We start from the raw sequence: 20,854 nt of genomic DNA, 5'->3' as shown, positions 1-20,854 counted from the left end.
TGGGCCACAGAATGAAGAACATGACAAAAAGGCAATGTCTAATTGGTTGAAAGTGCTGATTATGCCAATTTTGCAGCGACCGTCAGATCTCAGAGAATCAACAATCATCGCTTTCCCAGATTTTGAAGGTAATCGAGCTTTAGCCATTGTGGGAAAACGAGCGTGCAAGGCATGTCATGGTGGCCAGGTGCATTTGAAATCCTTCAGTCGCAGCATTACAAGGGTCATTTTCAAAAGGGAATTCATCAAATGAGGGCTGACCATTTCAATTGATTTCCTTCCATCAAGATGGCTTCATTTTCCAAGTTGCGATGTTGCGAAAGTCAAACATGTTGCAGTCATTTTCAATAATTTCGCATCATTGTCAGGGTTAAGGCTGCGAGAAGGCGAAAGCCTTCATTCAATTCGTCGCAAGGTTAAATTACTAAGCTGTGGTCATGGCTGCCAAGCAGAGAAACACTTTGAGCGCACCATCACATGGTCAATGGCTGAGTTAAGGATTTTAAGTTGTAATGGCGCCATGGTGTTTAGCCTGAATGGCTTCGCAGTTTTGCAAGGATAAGAAGTGTTAGACCCCTAACCACGACGATGTTGCGAAGGGTCATTTTCAAGTTAAGCGCAAGGTTGCAACAGTTAGAGGACCAAAATGATAACAAGTTGCGAAGCAGCAATAAGGCAAAGATAAAGACATCGCAGTTTCGCATGGTTAAACAGTTAAAAGGAAATATTAGTTGCTAAACCACAAAAACTGGGAAGTCCACAGATCAAATTAAAGATGAATGATAGGCAAGGTGGCAGATGCTAAAAGATTATTGGACCACGTGGCAAGGTTGATTATTCCAATGCTAACACAACTTACTTAGCATGGTCGCAGACATGGCATTAAGCAGTTCTTTAATGGTGAACAGTTTCTTTCCTCCGTCACTCTAGTTATCCATCTACCCAATCTGATTGGTTATGGCTGTCATTTCTGTCTTTTCAAGGCTCAACTTTGCACGTAAGCTCAAATTTCTTGCATATAGATGTGTACCCTGATCGAATCTTCCCCAAATTTGCATTGATTGTTCTCTGCGATTTTTAATGACAGTAGTTGAACTTTGGCTTAAGGCAAAAGTTTCTCAATTATGCTTGAACTATAAAGGGAAGTTTTGTAACCCTTCCAAGTGTCGGTCTTTTTTCTCTAATTCTATAGTAGTTGTATCATATGCTCTGCTACTGTAATTTCCTTTTGCCTATGAATGAATATATTTCTCTGTTGTACCTCATTCTCCAATTAACATAAGTGCAAAACCTTCTTGCCTTGTTAGTGTATTGCTTCCTTTCTTCAATTTGTATGACTGTATCTATTTGGCCTTGAATGATATAGAGTGAAGTTCCTTCCTTACAACATCTCATTTGATTCATGATCTGCATGTGGTTGTTGAATTAAGGCAAAGGTTGAATCAATGTATTTTGAGATTAAATTGGTGAATAGTGCATTGTTAAGCAGAGATAAGACTGAACAGACAATTTTGGTGTATCACCCCTTCAAATTAGATTAGGTAGTTTGATTTTCATGCATCTCCTTCTCCCTTTTCCTCTCAAGAGTAGTTAGGTGCACCCTAATAGTAAGGAATCCAGCCTTCTCCGGAGACTCAATCTCATTGTTCAAGTCCCACAACTTAGAGATTCCATGTTTCACAAGGTTGCCTTTAAGTAAAAAACTTTAGGCAAGGGTGCAAACTTTTGTGACAACAGTACCATAAAAAAGCTTTTAGTTTAGCCCAATTATCGAACTGCCAAATGTAATTCCACTTTCTAGGTCTGCTCAAATGATTGTCAATGTGCTAGCATGCTGAGCGGATCGTTTGTCTCGCCATAATTTTTAGTTCCTCCTGGAAGATTGGACACGCTTCTACTTCATACTTCTTGTTTAAACATATGGCATTCTGTTTATAATGCAGCATTAAGAACCCCAAGGTGGTTGAATCTCCACTCTACAAACCCTTACTGATTAGAAATGCAGAAATCAACCAGTTGTAATATTTTGTTCCTCAGAGTTGTGAAAGTCTAGGAAAGAATTAGATTGAGCTCTTGTAAGCATTCCACCAGCCAGGCCAAAAGAATTTAATTCCATTTTCTAGTTGTCAAATTAGATAATGATGAAGTATTTTGGTGCCTATGTCAATGTGTCTAAAACTTTAAAGACACAAAATATTGGAGAGCCATTGGGTATGATATTGAAAATAGTATAATCTGGACCCAAGTGAGTTGTTGAAAGGTTTGTAATCTCCAAGCCAATTTTATAGCAAACACTACTTAAAACTGTTCTCAGTTCCTTTCCATTAAAAGTCTTTAACAGGTTCATTTTTCTCCCTTTTAATCATGTTCAGGTTTTGCATCTTAATTGTTTTAGTGTCAGCTGATTTCTAAAAGTTTGGGTTCTTTCTGCTCTCTATTTTTCTACTGTAACTATATTTACTTGAGAGTCACAATGATATACTTTGGAAATTATAGAAATTTCATTTCAATTATTTTATTGAAGTTTAAGAGACTGACCTATTACAACTAACAGCCTTTTATCTACCAACTGTTGCATTAATTTGTCTTGGTATACAACCTTGTAATTTAGGAATTTATTTTTCCTCCTTTAAATGTATGAGACTCTCTCAGAATTCCTTTTACACTATAATTGAAGCTGCACTGTGGAGTCCCATTCACCTATTAAGGTCATTTATGGACATCAAACTATTATTTTTCCATGCAACAGACATTTAGAAACTCACTGCAATAAATGCTTGGGTTGCCATATTAAATCCAATAGCGACGTTTGATTTCTTGCTTAAATGGAAACATGTCCATTGTAGTTTGAGCCTTTACCCATATTTAGTTGCACCCAATGTTCTATTAGATGTACCAATGTCAAATCCAAAAACTCTTCAGAGTATGAGCTTGTACTCTTCTACCCTTATTAACACAACACTTAATTTTTGTTATAATTATCAACTCCTGTCTAACTTAATTCAATGATTGGCCAAAGTACTGTCATCTTTCCTGACCAGGATATAAATCAAAATCACTAGTAACCAAAAGTGTATTATATAATCCAATGGATTATAGGTAACACCAGACCATATTGGATATATTATCTCAAATAGAGTGAAAAATTATGGCCAAACATAATTGCCTATTATTCTGATACCATATAAGGCATGGCATTCAAAGTTCAAACTAACCGCAATTACACACCTAAATTTATTATAGCTTACCTCTTGTAAATAACTAACACATTCCATATAACGAGCATTGTCCAAGTTACTCCGAGGGCCATCTTCTGCCATTTCTTGGGTAGAAAATGGTTTGTAGGGATCAGTAGAATCTTCAGATGGCCTTCTTAGTCTCTCAGACCTGGGGAATGATGAAGGCATGTACAGCACATTCAAATATGCATCTGCAGACAGAGAATCGTCCAAAATGGTTGGTGCACTTTTTGCTAGGTGATCATACCTGCAATGAGCAGAACAGATGAAAACATGTTCTTTCTGGTTCTTCTGGAAGCATTTAAAATGCATGATAAAAATTACTTACAGTGAATGCACACCAGCGTTATCTACAGGTGGACCTGCTTCAATTGTATTTATGATCTCACGAATAACAGGTACAGGATCACCTTTGTGCAACTGAAGAGCCTGCCTATAATTCATTAATAATAAAATAAGTGAGAAGCTAGTTAAAGTTTTAATTGACCAAAGAGCTTCTGATTCTACATATAAATTTTGTAAATTATTCATATTTGTTTATAAAGCTTCACATATAAATGCAAGTGTCGCATAAGAAACATACTTAAACTTCACACGAGCCTGGGTATAGTGTTCCATGCGAAGCAAAGCGTGACCCCATGCATTCCAGACAGGAAAAGCATCAATCTGACAAACAAAAAGAACACACAAGCCATCATGCCAGAAGCTCCATACAAGCATTTTAGCTACTGTAGTATATTACCCGCCTAAAGATTAGATTCTCAAAAATACCTTACACTTCTTGCATGTATACACAGCCATGCTATACCGTTCATCTTCAATCAATCTGTCACGAAGCTGAGCAGCTGATTCCTTATCTGCAACATCACCCAATGATGCAACTACACCTGATCCTAGCAAACTTTGTAGCAACTCAGCATGACTTAACCACAAATCTGCTTGTGCTAAAAGTTCAGACAATTCGTCTGTAAGCTGATTTCCAGTGCTAGAACTACCAGTGTCAGATGATCCATCATCAGTCTCACGGCTTTTATTCATGCTAGTTGATAACTCTGCTTTTCCAGAAAATTTCCTCAATTCTGTTTTGGCATGGGCTAGAACCTGCAAGTAAAAAGCACTAATCATTAGAATTGCTCTTTTATGGAAAATAAGTAAATAGCCATTTTATACTCAGAATTACATGCTATAAAATAGTTAACACCTGTACAAAAGTCTCTGTAGCATGATATGCTCGACCCACAATTTCAGTTGAAGCATTCAACGGTATCTGCTGTGCACTAAGTACGTGCTTCATTTGTGTAATGCACAATTCCAGAGCTCCTTTTGCAGCTACTGACTGATCCGAGCACAGAGAAAGGAGGGCCTAACAGTAGAAAGAATGCTTGGACTCACCAATTCCAGTATATGTACTTGTAAGAAATTATAATCTTCAAACAATTCAACATGTAAAACATCACTAGATAACATTTATTCTGATATAAATAATCACAACTCTAGCACATAGCAAAATTGATGATATGTACCTTCAACAGAATGATGTCAGGTGCACTCTCATATCGGTGAGAAAGACGAACACCCTCATCTTTAACTGGATCTCCAGTCAATACCCACCCTTCGGCCATTGCTACTGATGCAAGACGTTCTTGCCCATCCACAGAGAACACAGGTGTTCGATCCTCCTGGATACCTGCCATTGCTTCCCATGCAACTCTTTGTGATGGAGGCAATCCTGAGCTTTTTCTTTTCCTGTTCATTTCTTTTGGAGCAATTTTATTTCCACTATCACGGGAAGTCCATGAAAAAGCTCGACGAGCCTCTTTTTGCAGATTGCTTAAACTGTTGCTAAAATTTGATCTGGTTGATGCACTTGTGCGAGGGCTTGGTTTGCTTGATACATTTGCCATTGATGAGCGTCGTTCACTAGAAGGATAAGTACTAACAGCAATTGCCTTAGCAGCATATGTAAGAATCAAATGTTCATCTCTCAAGGAAGGAAACTCGTTAAGCAGCTGCAAACAAGATCAAATTAAATGACATAACAGTACTGTTCATTTCAAAGAATAAAAACTAGACAAAAATTATTCCAATTTCCTTGTAAGTTACAACCCATATATAGATTAAATTTTAAAATGAGGGCATGTACACATTATGCCAAATAGCAGAAAATAGGGAACCTGTTTAGCAGACTGCAACTGTTTCCACATCAAGAGAGTCTCCAGTATAAGATGTGGATGCTCATGCAATGCTGAACACCGTTGCTGCCATGGCAAAGGCAAAGCCCCAAGCACCCGAAGACCCAAAGCCCACCTGTTCAGTCTGGCAGCTTCTGAATCTGATAGTGTTCCCATTCCCCTCTTCAGAAAAAAATGGACCTACACAAACCACCATCATGGTGTTTTCATGGACACTTCCATCCACTATTTTCGCTTGATAGGTAGAAGATAAAAGGCCCTACTCTAATGCAAACTGGGTGCTTAAAAGTTCAGTCATACCAAAAGTTGTTTGGATTGCAGGTTTGGTAGTTGTTGCATGGCACCCATTGCAACGGGCAAAGCATCATCTGGTTCATGCAATGAACAAAGAAATCTGGATGCTTCTGCAGGGCCTCCACCACCTATGGGATCAGCTGTCAAAAGCTTGACAAGCTGTCGCCCCTGCAACTCACGGCGTAGTTCAATTGATAAACCAGCACTTTCAGCTACTTCCAATGCTGCTGAAACTGCTCCCTTGCCAGCCAAACGAAGTGCCAGCCCTTCTGGATCTACTTTGCACTCATCTTCAACCTGTCATATTATATGAATAACGAAGTGAATAAACAGTGTTTACTTGTGGAACAAATTCAGGTATGCAAAAGATTATAAATATACATTTCAATAATGATACAATCCTACTAATAAATACAATTCATCATCAAGAAAAGATTATTTACAAATAACATCACAAGGAGAACAAAACTTTCATTATATTTTTCATAAAGCCAAAACTATGAACCTCTTGCCAACTGCCAAACCGTCCATCCACACACAGAATGTGGTTACATCTCTGCAGTGCTTGCTTCCTGTGTACCACCTGGAAGAAAGAATGATTCACTGTGACTTATTTCCTCCATGCATCAATACAATTGCTACATGGAAAGAATGCATTACTTTACAGAAGTTTATCAAACTGCATTAAATTATATTTTGACTTCATCAAAGTAATAATCAAGCTAACATTGAAAGGTAAGAAACTTCGTCCCCAAAGCATTTCCCTAAATTCATTAAATTACATAACATCCAACTAGTCACTATACCATATAACAAAACCACGTGAGATAGTAAAAAATGCATATACCTCACGTCGCAAAGTATCTTTCTCGTCTAAGTGGCAGCTACACATTGTAAGAACATCCATAGCCTTATCTAATTCCCAACGGTGCAAATATCTAAAGGCAGCAATGTACAAGATGATCGCAAAATTATATAAATCTCACATCATGAAAAAAGTCAATACGTGTTCTTTAAAGAAATGTCGCATTGTGAAATGCGGATGCAAAAAAATGTTTCGGCCTCTAATGCTTTCAGATGAGCACTGTACTAATAAATATAAAAAAGGTTTAACACATGAAAGCATTTCATTATTAATAAAAGAAAGAGAAAAACCAAAGAAATTATATTTATAGGAATCTAAAGAATACTTGAGAGCCAGATTCGCAGCAAGCCTTTTGTCGCGAAGCCGAATGCAGTATTGCCAGCTACTACTCCAAAAGTTTTGATGAGTTCCATATCCATATAGCTGTCCAGACTGTAAATGGCCCTCTTCTCCTCGCTCAATAAGCAACTTTAACAAACGATCTGAGGCTCCCTCCCGCAAACAGCGATCTGAAAGAGCTAGAGCATCAAGCAATTTCCCTTCCTCTATAAGACTGTAAGAAATAGAACGAATTCAATTAAAGAAATATATAATGGGACAAAAATAGACTTAAACAAAACATGAACACTCTAAAGACTAAGAGTAAAGAAAAGCAAAAGACTGAGATGAACCTCTCTACAGCCTCTTCATAAGGCACCTCGTTGTCCCAATCAAACAATAATGAGTTTATACTGTCTGGTTTTAGATTCCTTGAATTCATAACCTCCTGTGGAAAAGCTGAAGAGGTCGGATCATCCTTAGATTCAATGTCAAAAACAGATTTTGTAGATGGCATTCCAAGGATAACGTCATCATCTTCTTCTGACTCATTGCCTTCAGAGTCACGGAGACGCTTTACTGTAATTTGTTTATCTTCCTTGCTTTGCAGATTGGTTTCAGTCACACGCCTTGATGTGATAGGTGAATCAGACAAGCGATGCAAATTTGCTTGCATTTGTATCCAACGGTTGAGAGTTGGAAACCTATTTTGAAATTTCACCAAATAAAACTAGAAAATTTAGAAAAAGAAACCAGATAACATATCAGATGAATACAAGAATAAATACAAGAATCATTGTGAACAGCTGAATTCAAGGTAGCTAATACCGATATGATTGGTCAAGCGAAAACTCATAAAATATTCTGTCTGCATCTGATGAGTCTGCTGAAGATTTTTTCAAGCCAACTGACTCGGAGTACTCGTATCCAGCTGAAAAAATACTACTCCCAAAAACACATGCCAATACAGCTCTAACAGGGGAAATTGTAGATAGGTGCTTGACTACATTCAATCGAAGAGGATAAAATTGAGCTTTAACATCTTTTGATTTTCCATACAAAGAGGCATGAGATCTGGAATGCATTGAAGCAGAAGGATTGCCATGAAATCCATTTTCCACATTTTGTTGGGAATAGGCAGCACGAGGAATGCATGCCCAACCATTTTTAGATCGTGGAGGGAAGACAGGAGGCACACAAGCTGAAATCACCTCATGAACCAGATCTGCCCCCATAATATCTGCTACTTTACCAGCTGCATCAGCACTTCCCCTCTCAAACACCAATCGAGTCAACAACTGCAAAGTTAAGTTCCAAGTTAGAAAAGTCAGCAGAGATGAGCACCCTAATAAACATATACACCAAGCTAGCAGAATCAATGGCATGATAAACATAAAATACAGATCTTTACAAATGTGGCAGCTCCAAAGCAACTAATCAAACATCCCATTAGCATATACATGGATCACTAATGTTTGCAAGTCATAGCATATTGAGTTTGAAAAATCAAACTTACATTACACTACAAATCACCTTGAAAGTATTAAATGCTTAATTAAAAACACAACTCAGCGGAAGCCTTAATACATTTATACATACATGAAATTAAGCATCAAAGACTTTAGGTGAAATAAACAGAATTGAGAGAGAGAAGAAGATAGAAAGTGCAAACAAAGTTTGATTTCGGAGTTCGCCACAAACATGACTACGTCTCCGGGTCGACTCCAATAGAGTACGACCGATCCGATTAATCTCCAGAAATCAATTACAATTATGCACCAAGAAGACCATTTCTTCTAGCAATTCGATAACATAACAATACTCCGAAGTACGAAAATGGCTCCAAAAAAAAACTCCTTGAAAAATCTCCCTAATCCTTCAATACTTCACCAAGAGCAATTTCTCTCCAAGTCTCTCTTAATTTCCCTCTTTTCCAAATGACATCCTACCCCCCTTTTTATACAAAATAATTTGCCTAAATTGGCTCAAAACCAATTAAGGGTATAAAACAAAACATCCCCTTCGAATAACCCCCTTTGCCATTTTTACATTTTGGCATTTATATAATTTTAGGGATTAATGTTGTTAAAAATAACAAATAAATCTATTTTAAGGGGGCTCTGCTGTTTGATACAGGTTAAATAACACATCTGCCATGCATTTAACAAGCCACATAAGTGGTGTATTGGCACGTAGCTATTTTAGGGACGGCCAGGTCGAGGGTTCAACTCCCACCTATGCATCTTTTCAAACGGCTTTGGCGGCATTAATAGTTTAAATAGAATATTTGACAACTACATCATAAACACTACATGTGACTCAACGGCCATGCCTTATTTTGGCAAAAGGGTGGTTGGGGATTCGACCCTCACCAGTCCAAGTCTTCAATCCGCTTGTGTAAATGCCACATGTCAAATGATGACGTCATGATGATGTCACCATTTTAAAAAATTTGCCTCCATCTTCAAACAAGCATAACTTTCACATATGAAGTCCGTTTTTGATGAAACGAATGCCGTTGGAAAACTTGTGACGAGATCTTCATTTTAAAACCCATAATATCTGCTACTTTACCATTTTAAAACCCATAATATCTGACTTTTAGAACTTCCCCTCTCAAACACCAATCGAGTCAACAACTGCAAAGTTAAGTTCCAAGTTAGAAAAGTCAGCAGAGATGAGCACCCTAATAAACATATACACCAAGCTAGCAGAATCAATGGCATGATAAACATAAAATACAGATCTTTACAAATGTGGCAGCTCCAAAGCAACTAATCAAACATCCCATTAGCATATACATGGATCACTAATGTTTGCAATTCATAGCATATTGAGTTTGAAAAATCAAACTTACATTACACTACAAATCACCCATATGAGAACCATGCACACACAACTCACATGAGAGACATGAAACCAATATGGTCCCTCGGAAGAGGCTTTACATTATCGAAAACTCGCTGAAAATATCCCACATAAATATGTATAGTAATAAGGGCCAACCTACAGATTGAGTTTTACCCAAATGTGTCTCATTCCAGCATAATCATATAAAAGTACATGAAGCTAACTCTCTCCCAAAAATTCCTAATTAATATTACTTCATCCCTATGTATTCCACTTTGTCTACTGTTTAATAGTTACTCAACAATCTGACATGCTTTGATTTATGGTGTGTCTGTTAGCTTAAAAGATCTTTGGACATAAGTTTCCTGTTTGTTAAGGGATGTGTACTATCCTTTAACAAACCAGATCTGAACATGCTTAAACATGGACAGGAATGGCCTCTGCACCTTAAAGTATTATAAGAAATGCAAGTGTGATGAAAATCAAGGCAAACTACTTTGTTCAAGAGCACTGCAATCCAGTAACCATTGTGTGTTGGAGTTTGCATGTTGTTTCAGCTCTGTCAAAGTCGTAGACAAGGAGTGCACAGTATCCGACAGACTCAGATTTTCTACCTCTAGTTTAGCTATACAGTCAAAGAGCCTTTGGTGTTTGATTGGCGCGTATGGAATCTCCATCATACCACTAAAAGTCTCCTTGCAGCAAAAAATACAATAGAAGAGAGAAAGCGCCTGCCACCATAACTGGATCAACCAAGTCTTCAGTTGAAGTAAAAACCAGAAGCAAGAGGTTCCCAAGAGCCTGAAGAGGAATGACCACAACAAGTAGAAACCAGCACAGAGTGAGACGACACTACACTAAGAAAGAAGGCGCACTTAGGATGAGAACCCACAAACAAAATTCCACAACAATAAAGAGATACAGGGTCAGCTTAGTGGTCACAAAGCAAGACTGCGATGACAAGAACAACCACCTCCCATCAGGCAAAGGTTGAGGTGAAAAGGGCAGGAGTGAGAGCAATCAATAATGTAAGCCAGAACTGCTAACAGCGACAATAACAGAGGAGAAAACACCTGTGCAGAAAGCAGATCCAAGCTGACACCCGGAAGCCAAATCAAGAGGTATTCCCCGTGTAGGAGGAAAACAACACCACAAACTATTGAAGCAATAAAAGTAAGCAGTAAAACCCGCAAAAATACCTAAGTTAAAATGCCAAACGAGGGCCAAGAGAACAGTCGCCTGACGTAGAAAGGTACCACGACCAAAACAAAATGATGCCAAAGTCTGTTGCAGGGAGTGAAAAAAGAAGACACAGCGACAACAAGAACAACCCATAAGCAGAGAGACAGTGACTAGAGAAACCACAAGAAAACTGCGAGAGAAGACAGTGCAAACCTAACAACAACAGGAAAACCAAGCCAGCACAAACACATAGCAAGCCAAGAGATAAAGCCAAAATATAGGCTCCATGGTCCTTCTTAAACATGTCATTCTTGACATTATGCTGAGGTAATATCATATTTTGTGTTTATCCTCCCTAGCTAAGAGGGAGTGTTAATGTTTTGTAGCTTAAATCAGATAAATCCTATGAGACTAAACTATTGAAGATAGATATATTTTATTTTATTGTGTGAGATATAATATATATAGATGTATATCTAAATTTTTATTATGAGAAATCAATATAATAATGATTCAAAGATATTATATATATATATATATATATACTCAATTGTTATTATATTAATCAAATAATAATGAATAGACATGTCCCATGAAGGGATGTGTCTCTCCTAGCCTCATCCTCCATATAAATGCAAGAGAGATCGCTGCATTTGAAAAACATAGAAATCACAGGCAATGCCATTACATTTGCAGAAATCTTCCTACATTAACATGATATTAGAGTAAGGCTGCAAATGTAAGAAAATCAGAGACAACAATAATGTGGAATGCACAAGCTTGTTTGTGAAATAATCAATAAGATACTTTGCATACTTTGACAATGCCAGCATGTGTTTATGGAGACTAAATAACAGATACCTCGTTTTATATTGAGCATTCAGTATACATAGAACGCATTCAATATATTCAGACCAAATTCAATATAGGGCATGGTGGAAAACAATAATTGTAAACAACATCATCTATTTGGGTAGAATACACAACTACCATCAAAGACTTGTAAAAACTAACAAAATGAAACTCTCAGAGCAGCCTGAACTAAATTAGAAGAATAGTTGAGAAGCAAAAACAATGATTAATATAGGAAAGCCCTATCTTACACATTGGTACAATAGACTATTATCACAGCAGTCCCACATGCCCAATAAGACTGCAACATTACAAAGCGCTTGAGCCAAGGACCCATCATCGACTATGTGGCAAGACTTTCATGGGAAACGAAATCCAATGAAGAGACCGTGCAGAACAAAAGGTAGTCAATTTAGTGCTAATATATGTATGTGTGTGTGTGTGTGTGTGTGTGTGTGTGTGTGTGTGTGTGTGTGTGTGTGTGTGTGTGTGTGTGTGTGTGTGTGTGTGTGTACAAGAGCAATACATTATGATTGTACAATGAGAAGAAGAGAATCCAACATAAATAATCTCATTCTATAAAACATGGCTGAGACAAAGTGGTGACAGCTGACAAGTAGTGAATAGAGGATTATCAAGAATTACACAGCGACCATATTATAGGGTCAAGAGATAAGTGAAAACCATGTATCTTGACCGATATGAGATAAAATGGGACTTGAAATAAAGTGGAAGTAATATATTAAGACAAATTTATTGTGGGACTAACCAAACATGTGGAACGAGTAAAGAAGATTCGATACAAATCACAGGGAGGAGAATTGGAATACCATACAACTAATAATACATCTAATAGTGGCATCAGTAATTTAGATAAAGTCATAAGACGAACAAATCAGCATTTACAAGGACAATCAAGGATGTTGATGTACAGTTAAGTATTACATTTATCTACTCACTGTAATCTCTCTCTTATTTGAATTTCTATACGGATTATAAGAGCTATTTGCCTTGATCTTTTCTTTTCTCTGTGGGGATGTTCTTGCAGGAAAAAGAAGATTGATATCAAATTCGAGGGAGTATGACACTTCAAAGGTAACTTTGAACGAGGAGCTCAGAAAATTGATTCAGAGGGACTCTGACAGTTTATCATAAGCAATCTTGGATGAAAGGATCAAGAGATTGATATATACTTAATGAATTCTTCTTTGTGAGAGAAGTTCAAGGTGAAATCACTTGGTTCCACCCTCTACGTTGAGGCATGGTGGACGTCATGTGAGTCACTACATGACTTTGTGGTTACTATAGTAAGTTAACAATCTTACAATAGTCTAAACTTCTATTATGATGGATATCTTATGATGTCTAAGTAGGTCATGATAGATTATATCTTGCATGGTGGATTAATTTTCTTAAACAGAGCATGAATATAATGTTCCTATGGTAAGTATTATTAAGGATTTGAGGGCACACTTATGAAAATTTGAGTATTTGGTGAATATCATGTGACTTGATATTCTCAAGCCATTATTCTTGATATCATGAGATGATATCTAATAATGAATATCCTCTGAGCAAGGATATTCTTAAGCATGTCAATCTTAACATTACGCTAAGGTAATATCATATCTTGTGTTTATGCTCCCTAGCTAAGACAGAGTGTTGATGTTTTGTAACTTTAGTTAGATAAATCCTATGAGACTAAACTATTGTGTGTGTGTGTGTGTGTGGGTGTGTAATTGTATTAGGAGAAAATAAGATAATAATGATTCAAAAATATTACACACACACACACACACAATTGCTATTATATTAATCAAACAATAATGAATAGACATGTCCCTTCATGGGACATGTCTCTCCTAGCCTCATACTCCATATAAATGCAAGAGAGGTGGTTGCAATTGAAAAGCACAGAAATTGCAAGCAGTGCCATTACATTTGAAGCGACCCTCCTACCTTAACAAGGAGCAATGGAGATCTCGGCAACAATAGCATCAGGAGTCATCATCATTGTCGCGTTGGGAGTCATCAACAGTTTATATAAAGACTCCACCCTTTTTTGAGATGAAATGCAGTGGCGGCCCATGTCGGAGGGGTGAATCAGTAGAAGAGATAAAATTCAGATCCTTAACCAATTAAAACTTTTGATAAAGTTAACAATTCTTTAAATTGAAAACTAAAGGAATGCAACTTGAAACTAAATTTTGAAGAAATGCAACCACACAATGAAGCCAATGCACAGTAACTGCAAGGAAAACCCACAACAGGAAAAACCATGGTGAGAAATGTTGCTAGAATCTACTGTCCCAATCCAGCCTCAAGAATAAAATGATTTACATTAAGGGCACCAACCCTAAGGAATCACCCAATTCCTTGCTAAAGAACACCAACTCTAGTTATCAAATCTCTTCAATCTGAGCACCAACCCAGCATCCTTGAGGTACCAACTACAGAAAGTTACAAAACGGGTGTTTACTAATTTTAAATCTGCAACTTTAAACCTCACAATTATGATGAGGTACAATTAAAAGCTAAGTCACAGGGTTCGCCGAATTTTCAACTTCAGATTCGGAATTCTGCGAACCCATAAACAATATTAAAAATTCGTTCATATTCGTCATTAATTCGTACGGAATTGCTTTGTAGGGTTTTCTAGAAAAAATTTGTGAAACCATGCCGTTAGTCTGCTAAAAGTGCAACCGTTTGAAGCTTGGCTGGACAAAAACGATTGTATCTGCTACCGCAGCTACGACAAAACGATTGTTCTACATTTCTGACTGTGCCTGCGTCTCCGTTTTGCTACATCGAGCGTGGTCGACAGTGGGGTTGCGTCTGCGTCCAGCGTGGTCGACAGTGGGTTTGCGTTGGCTCCAGCGGGATTGAGGTCGTCGGAACTCCATTTTCCATGTATCGGTTTAGGTTTGTAATAATTGATAACAATATTACTATTATAATAACAAAATATGATTTGTAAACGAAATTATAAGAATAAATATAGTTTATATTATTTTAATAGTTTATGATAAGGTTACACTTATTTTTATTTTTTTTATGATTTGTATAAACTATATTATAAGGGGCTGAGTTGGTGATTCATATAATAATAGAGTTTATAATAAGATTATTTTTATTATTTTTTAAGCAAACGGAAATTTTAATAATAAATAACATTATAATAATAAATAAATTAGACATATAAAAATACTAATAAATAAATTCATAAATATATTATTATAATAATAATAAATATATTATAATAATAATAATAATAACTAAACCCATAAACATGTAATTATTCTTTGCATGAAACTCATAAATATATAATAATAATAAATAGCTTTTATATATATATATATATATTTTAAAGTTCTATAAGGCGAATTTTATGTCGAATTTTTTTTGATTTTTTTAACTTGTCGAACTTCATTCGAACTTCATAGTTGTCGAACTCGAACCTTGAGACTTAGATTAAAAGTACTGCAAACCGAATAGTATCACCCTTCAGATGATTTGGTCTGATTTATACATCATAAAAGAAAATCAATCTCCTGATGAATCTGCAATTTGCAAGTCCTGTCCACGTTTTCTGAGCACAGCTCCATCAAACAAAACATTATTAAACAGTGTACCACTAAATATTTTACACCATTTCAACAGTGTATTCCTGAAACAGTGTCAAAATGAATAATTGCATATAGACTATAAAACTCAGAGTTTCAACATTCACAGAATTCTGTACTTGATCAGAATTCTTGAATAGATCGTGTGTCTATTCACCCATTACAACTCAGAAATGATTGCAGATCGCAGTATTCTGAATCATATATCACTATTTTGAACAATTTATCTATGTCGGGCACCTTCCTTTCTCTTCTGGAGGCAATCAATAATCAACCACATAAATATCAAACTCAGGCTGCAATTAAATAATGTTCCCTATCTCCATAGGCTATATGGTTATAAGCAGTCTCAACTACCGAAGAGGTTACAACCACAGCCTTAGTAGTTACAACTGCCATCCCTTTAAAACTTAACATTTCCTTATCTTGCCAAAACATATACACATCTCTAGAATCGTTAATGTTTTATGAAGTTTGTAAAGACGGTTTATAACAAATTTAACTGCACCAACCACCATTTAATCTCAGTTACCAGATTCTGCTATTTAGGTTTGGGTCCTGGTACTGGTACAGTTTCGGTACTGGTTCCTTCAGGGTACTTCATGGGTTCTTTGTGGGTCCTTCTGTTAAGGACACACAACGAACATTGGCACCTAGGAAGTGCCCCAGGGCGATAGGTCAGTTTATGTATGTATTTCTGATTTTTTTATCAACATGCTCTTTGTATCAGCTTTAGATAGTGTCTTGCAACAGCTTGGTAATATTATTCAAGTCAAAATTGGTCTATGTAATGCACTTAGTTTATGACAGAAGTTAACAGCAGTCCTACTTAATTCATTTGAAGATCAGAGATTGATATTTTTTGTTTGTAGATCTGAGAACATTACTGTTGATAGATTGGTAAAAGTCAGCCCATAGCTATGTCTATTGATGATTGTCGGATTGATGTCAATTTGTAATTCATGTAATCTGAAACTATATCAGTAATGCAATTAATTCATTTATAATTTTATTGGCCATTATGGATTTATGAGTATCACTCTTCTTTTTATATTTGAAACGTTGATTTTTTAAAATAAATACATACATATATGTAAGAACCGAAACCTGCAAGGGGGGAAAATTGTTGTACCCACGTATCCAAACTCCGTATCCATACCCGAACCAGAACCCGAATCGGCAACTTAGCATTTAATCAATGCCAATCTTTTATCAAACACAATAAACCATGACTGCAAGAACTGAAGTAATCACTCAACTTTATTGAGATTTTTCTGAAATATTCTGTAATCCTTATACGTTTGCAGATCAAATTTTGTTCATTCCATGCAGATTGAACCGAGTATTAACATGTAGATTGAATTATGCAGATATAACCACTGAGACTTCAAATGTGTTTGTTCTTATCAACATTAATCCGCTCTGTGTTCACTTTTCAACATCAATACAAAACAACTCTGTCCTTTATCAGGATTAATTTCATTTGCCAAACGATCAAAAGAAAAATTATCATTAACTGTCATTATAAGATGCAAATTTCATTAAACTTCTGTGACTTCTGTATTTCTTTATATTTTCTAACACCGTACTTGACATCAACGACAAATATTCTACAAACTAATTACCACAAAATATTAAATTTTGAACATTTAAAACCCTAGTCACTAAGCTAATGCCCTGTCTTCATTACCCTTTTGGTCCCAGCTCAATAACCTACCTCTTACCCACCCTCAACCCTTAAAATAATCTGAATCAATCTTAAGAATCCTTATTTAGAATTTAAATACATATAATCAAATGATACATTTATTTACCATAAATATCTAAAATTTTCAACATTTAAAATCCTAGTTACTAAGTAAGATAAGGCCCTATGTTCTTACCCTTTTAGTCCCAACTCAATAATCTATCTCTTACCCACACTCAATCCTGAAAACAACCCAACCAGTCAACATGCCCTTCCAATACTAATTAATGGTGTATTCACACAACACCACACCCCTACCCATGACATCCTTTTCTCCACTACCCAACACATCTAAATAACACCTACATCATTATTCTTTTTAATAGTGTGTCTTATATGCAGACAGCCCCTGAGAAACCTCCCACAAAATTCACTCCCTTGTGGAAGGCTGGAACAAGATCACCACACCTGTCAACAACTTCATGGAGATAAACATCACAATCTCCCTTGGACAGTAGCACAAAAACAATTGTTTTCATACTTTCCAAGTCATACTTATTCTTCCTTGGCTGTACAAAAAATATCACAGGGAACAAAGCAGAGTTTTTTGACTTGTCTCAGCTGCTCAGTGCCCTTAGACATGACCTCCATTTTGTTTGTTTTTTTAAGAAGCCCACTTACACCATCCACCACAATATGGATTGGCAGCCTGTGGATGATTGGTCTGATCATGTACTCATAGTTCAATAGAAAAAGATAGGGGCTCCTCCTACCTCAGCACCCTCATTATTTTACTATCCCTAAATCCATTATTCATATTCTCTCCAACTCTTTCCATAAAACAATAAAAGCTAACATTGGCATTCTATCTTTCAACAATAAGATCTTGACCAATTTCATATTATTAGCATCTCCCAACATTAACGATTGTTGGAAGATCACTAAGGATTTGTCAATATTTTTGTCAGTTTTAAAAACCAAAATTCTTGTGCTAGACATACAATTATTCACATCAAGTATACAAGAAGATGAAGAAGAAAGGGTGTAGTAAGGCCTCACTTTTGTCATCCTTATAATGTGCATAGCCCATTATCTAAAACTAGACAGTAACCCTTCATCAACTACTATCGCTACTTCCAAGTACATTGTCAGGAAATTAAATTTAAAATATGACTAGTAAAATTTCCATCGCTTTCCCTCTTATCCATGGTCCTGAATTTGCATCTCACTCTTTCCCTTCGCACAAAAATCCACTCCCCATAGTGTGAAATTCATCTCTCCTTCTACCATTGTCACAACATCCCCCTTCCAAAAGTTTTGTCAACCTTATTTCTATGCACAAGAATGCGCATAGCCCATTATCTAAAACTTAACAGTAACCCTTCATCCAATACTGTCACTACATCAAAGTACATTGTCAGGGAATTAAATTTAATATCTCACTGGTAAAATCCTCATCACTTACCCTTTTATCCATTCTCCTGAATTCGAATCTCACTATTCCCCTTCACACACAAATCCACTTCCCATATTGTGCAATTCTCCTTTCCTTGCACCATCCTCACAACATCCCTCTTCCAACTCTGGGCCTCTACCTTGCTCTGCCAACTTCTATTCCTAAACCCACACCCATCCTAACCCCATCAACTACCCATTGTCATGTTTTTCATTCACTCTCCAAAAGTACAATTCTCTAGTGAGTATAGTGTTCAGCAGACATCTGCTACTGCAAATGCAGAGCCCCTCATATAACCAAAATCAGACTTCTTACAATATTTCATGAGATTGTCAGCTTCATTCCAAGTCAAGCAAATTATATAAACGAATCTAAAGCCCACAATTCATTCATAGATACCAATCCATTATAGTTGCAGCACATTGTGACGAAGCAGCAGGGAGTGATAGAGACAACAAATAATAACATCAGCATGCTCAATGTTTTCCATTATTGGGTTGCTAACAAGATTGCTTTCAACAATATTTAAAGGGCTGAAGCCCAACTTTGATGGAGACTCTATGACTAAACTTAGCTTAGTCGGTGCACGTGGCATTATTGGACTGCTTTGTGATTAAAAGATATTACTACCTGAGGGTTTGCTCCTATGATGAGGTAGAATGGCCATGTGACTGAGTGGGAGATGATGTTCAAATATATTGTGTGTTTCGGGAGGAAGAACTTGTAATAAACATTAAACTATCCATTATAGCATGTTGTGGTCATCACCACGTGTTACCCACCATAATGGCATGTCATCAGATATGACCATCTGCGTTATCCAATAAAGGATTTATGATGTCTACCATTACGACATGAGGTCAGGAATCACCACTTGTGCTACCCACCATAATGGATTTAAGATATCTACCACTATGGCATGTCGTCAAGTATCACCATGTGTCATCCACCATAATGGATTTACAATATCTACCACTATGGCATGTCACCAGGTATCACCACATGCACTACCCACCATAATGGATTTGTATATCTACCATCATTATGAATCGTCACCTCACAATGAAGGTCACAGCATACAAGTGTCTTATCTTTGTAAGATCGTCACCTCACAAAGAAATTCATTTCACAGATAAAAGTCACCAAAGATTGTCTCACGTCTTGTTGTCATGATATATACCATGAACCATATCAAAATATGGTAATTAGGGCTTATCCCTCAAAATTCTCCCACACAAAGAGAATGCATTAATTAGGGATTGTTCCTCAAACTGCTCCCTCGCAGAGGACGCGTTATAGTATATCTCAACGGATCACTGATACTAATACTCCCTCTCAGTCATGGCTTCATTCTCCATAATAACAAGCCTATCTCGAAAATGCATAAATTTCACTCTAGTAAGAGGCTTGGTGAGAATATCAATTATTTGGTCCTCAATGCTTTTGTAATTCAAGTGGACAGAATTCCTTCCACCATATCTCTATTATAGTGATACACATTCTGTTTTTCCATGAACATAGGGCTGAATTCTGCATCACTCTTGGTAAGTCCCAAGCTCACAAGTATCCATCTAAGAATATCTTGAGCTGGGTATTCACATTAAGGTCTTCTAGCCAAAGGACTGCATTCTCCCTCCGAATCAATATGAACAAGGTCCTTGGAAATTAAATGAAGAAGATCTTCTAGTTGCTCCCTCTAAAGCTCAAGTGCTTACATCAACCTCCTGAACTGTTCATCCAAGCTTGCCTCTAATGGCTTGTCGACTCCCTCTTTTGAAGAAGCATCCCCAACTACCAACTCAGTCTCGTAGAAGCAATTACCAAGTTCTTCCTTCCTTGATTTCAATCTCTTATGGTTCTTGGCCTGTCCTAAAAGAGTTTAAGAGAGAGATTACAAATAGTTCATAAAATTAAATGATCCCGTAGGGAAATGCCAGAGATAGAAGCATTAAAGATTTAACATGAACTAATTACTTAAAAAATTCATGAACATTATTCAAGGATATGAGATAATTATCTCTTATTATCAAGTCTTGCAGCCCTTGAGTTAGTCATGTAGTTGAGACTTATCTTGTCATCCACAAGATTTGTATAAGACTCCTCTAGCATTATTCTTTATATCAAGAATCTTTTGGTATGCATTAAGGTATGCAACATTCAGAAGTGGGTGTCATTTTGAGATTTGATTCTAGGAATCCTCCAGAAAACTTTTATTGAGACTTAAACTCATTTCTTTGGCAATGATTTATTGCATTTAATAAAAGATTATTCAATTGCATTCAATAACAGCTCATGT

The 20,854-nt window shown here is 36.6% G+C and overlaps 1 protein-coding gene across 2 annotated transcripts in view; it reads right to left on the bottom strand.

Moving 5' to 3' along the window:
- Positions 1 to 20,854, bottom strand: part of LOC149565469 (zinc finger FYVE domain protein) — a 190,501-nt gene that overhangs the window by 76,729 nt on the left and 92,918 nt on the right. For both annotated transcript variants that reach the window (XM_089819008.1, XM_089819006.1), the window contains exons 15-27: positions 7,737 to 8,206; positions 7,262 to 7,612; positions 6,916 to 7,143; positions 6,573 to 6,663; positions 6,231 to 6,308; positions 5,732 to 6,022; positions 5,414 to 5,611; positions 4,763 to 5,248; positions 4,441 to 4,602; positions 4,011 to 4,340; positions 3,823 to 3,905; positions 3,568 to 3,672; positions 3,249 to 3,486 (exon numbers count right to left, since the gene is read on the bottom strand). In XM_089819008.1, coding sequence (XP_089675134.1) covers positions 3,249 to 3,486; positions 3,568 to 3,672; positions 3,823 to 3,905; positions 4,011 to 4,340; positions 4,441 to 4,602; positions 4,763 to 5,248; positions 5,414 to 5,611; positions 5,732 to 6,022; positions 6,231 to 6,308; positions 6,573 to 6,663; positions 6,916 to 7,143; positions 7,262 to 7,612; positions 7,737 to 8,206 — 3,111 coding nt within the window. The remainder of the gene's footprint in view (positions 1 to 3,248; positions 3,487 to 3,567; positions 3,673 to 3,822; positions 3,906 to 4,010; positions 4,341 to 4,440; positions 4,603 to 4,762; positions 5,249 to 5,413; positions 5,612 to 5,731; positions 6,023 to 6,230; positions 6,309 to 6,572; positions 6,664 to 6,915; positions 7,144 to 7,261; positions 7,613 to 7,736; positions 8,207 to 20,854) is intronic.

The sequence above is a fragment of the Cupressus sempervirens genome, chromosome 3 (assembly GCF_028749045.1).
Source record: "Cupressus sempervirens isolate cs-2001-9-10 chromosome 3, ASM2874904v1, whole genome shotgun sequence".
NCBI classification, from domain to species: Eukaryota; Viridiplantae; Streptophyta; class Pinopsida; order Cupressales; family Cupressaceae; genus Cupressus; species Cupressus sempervirens.
Note: the sequence above shows the minus strand (reverse complement) of the source record. Positions and strands in the feature narration are given on the sequence as shown.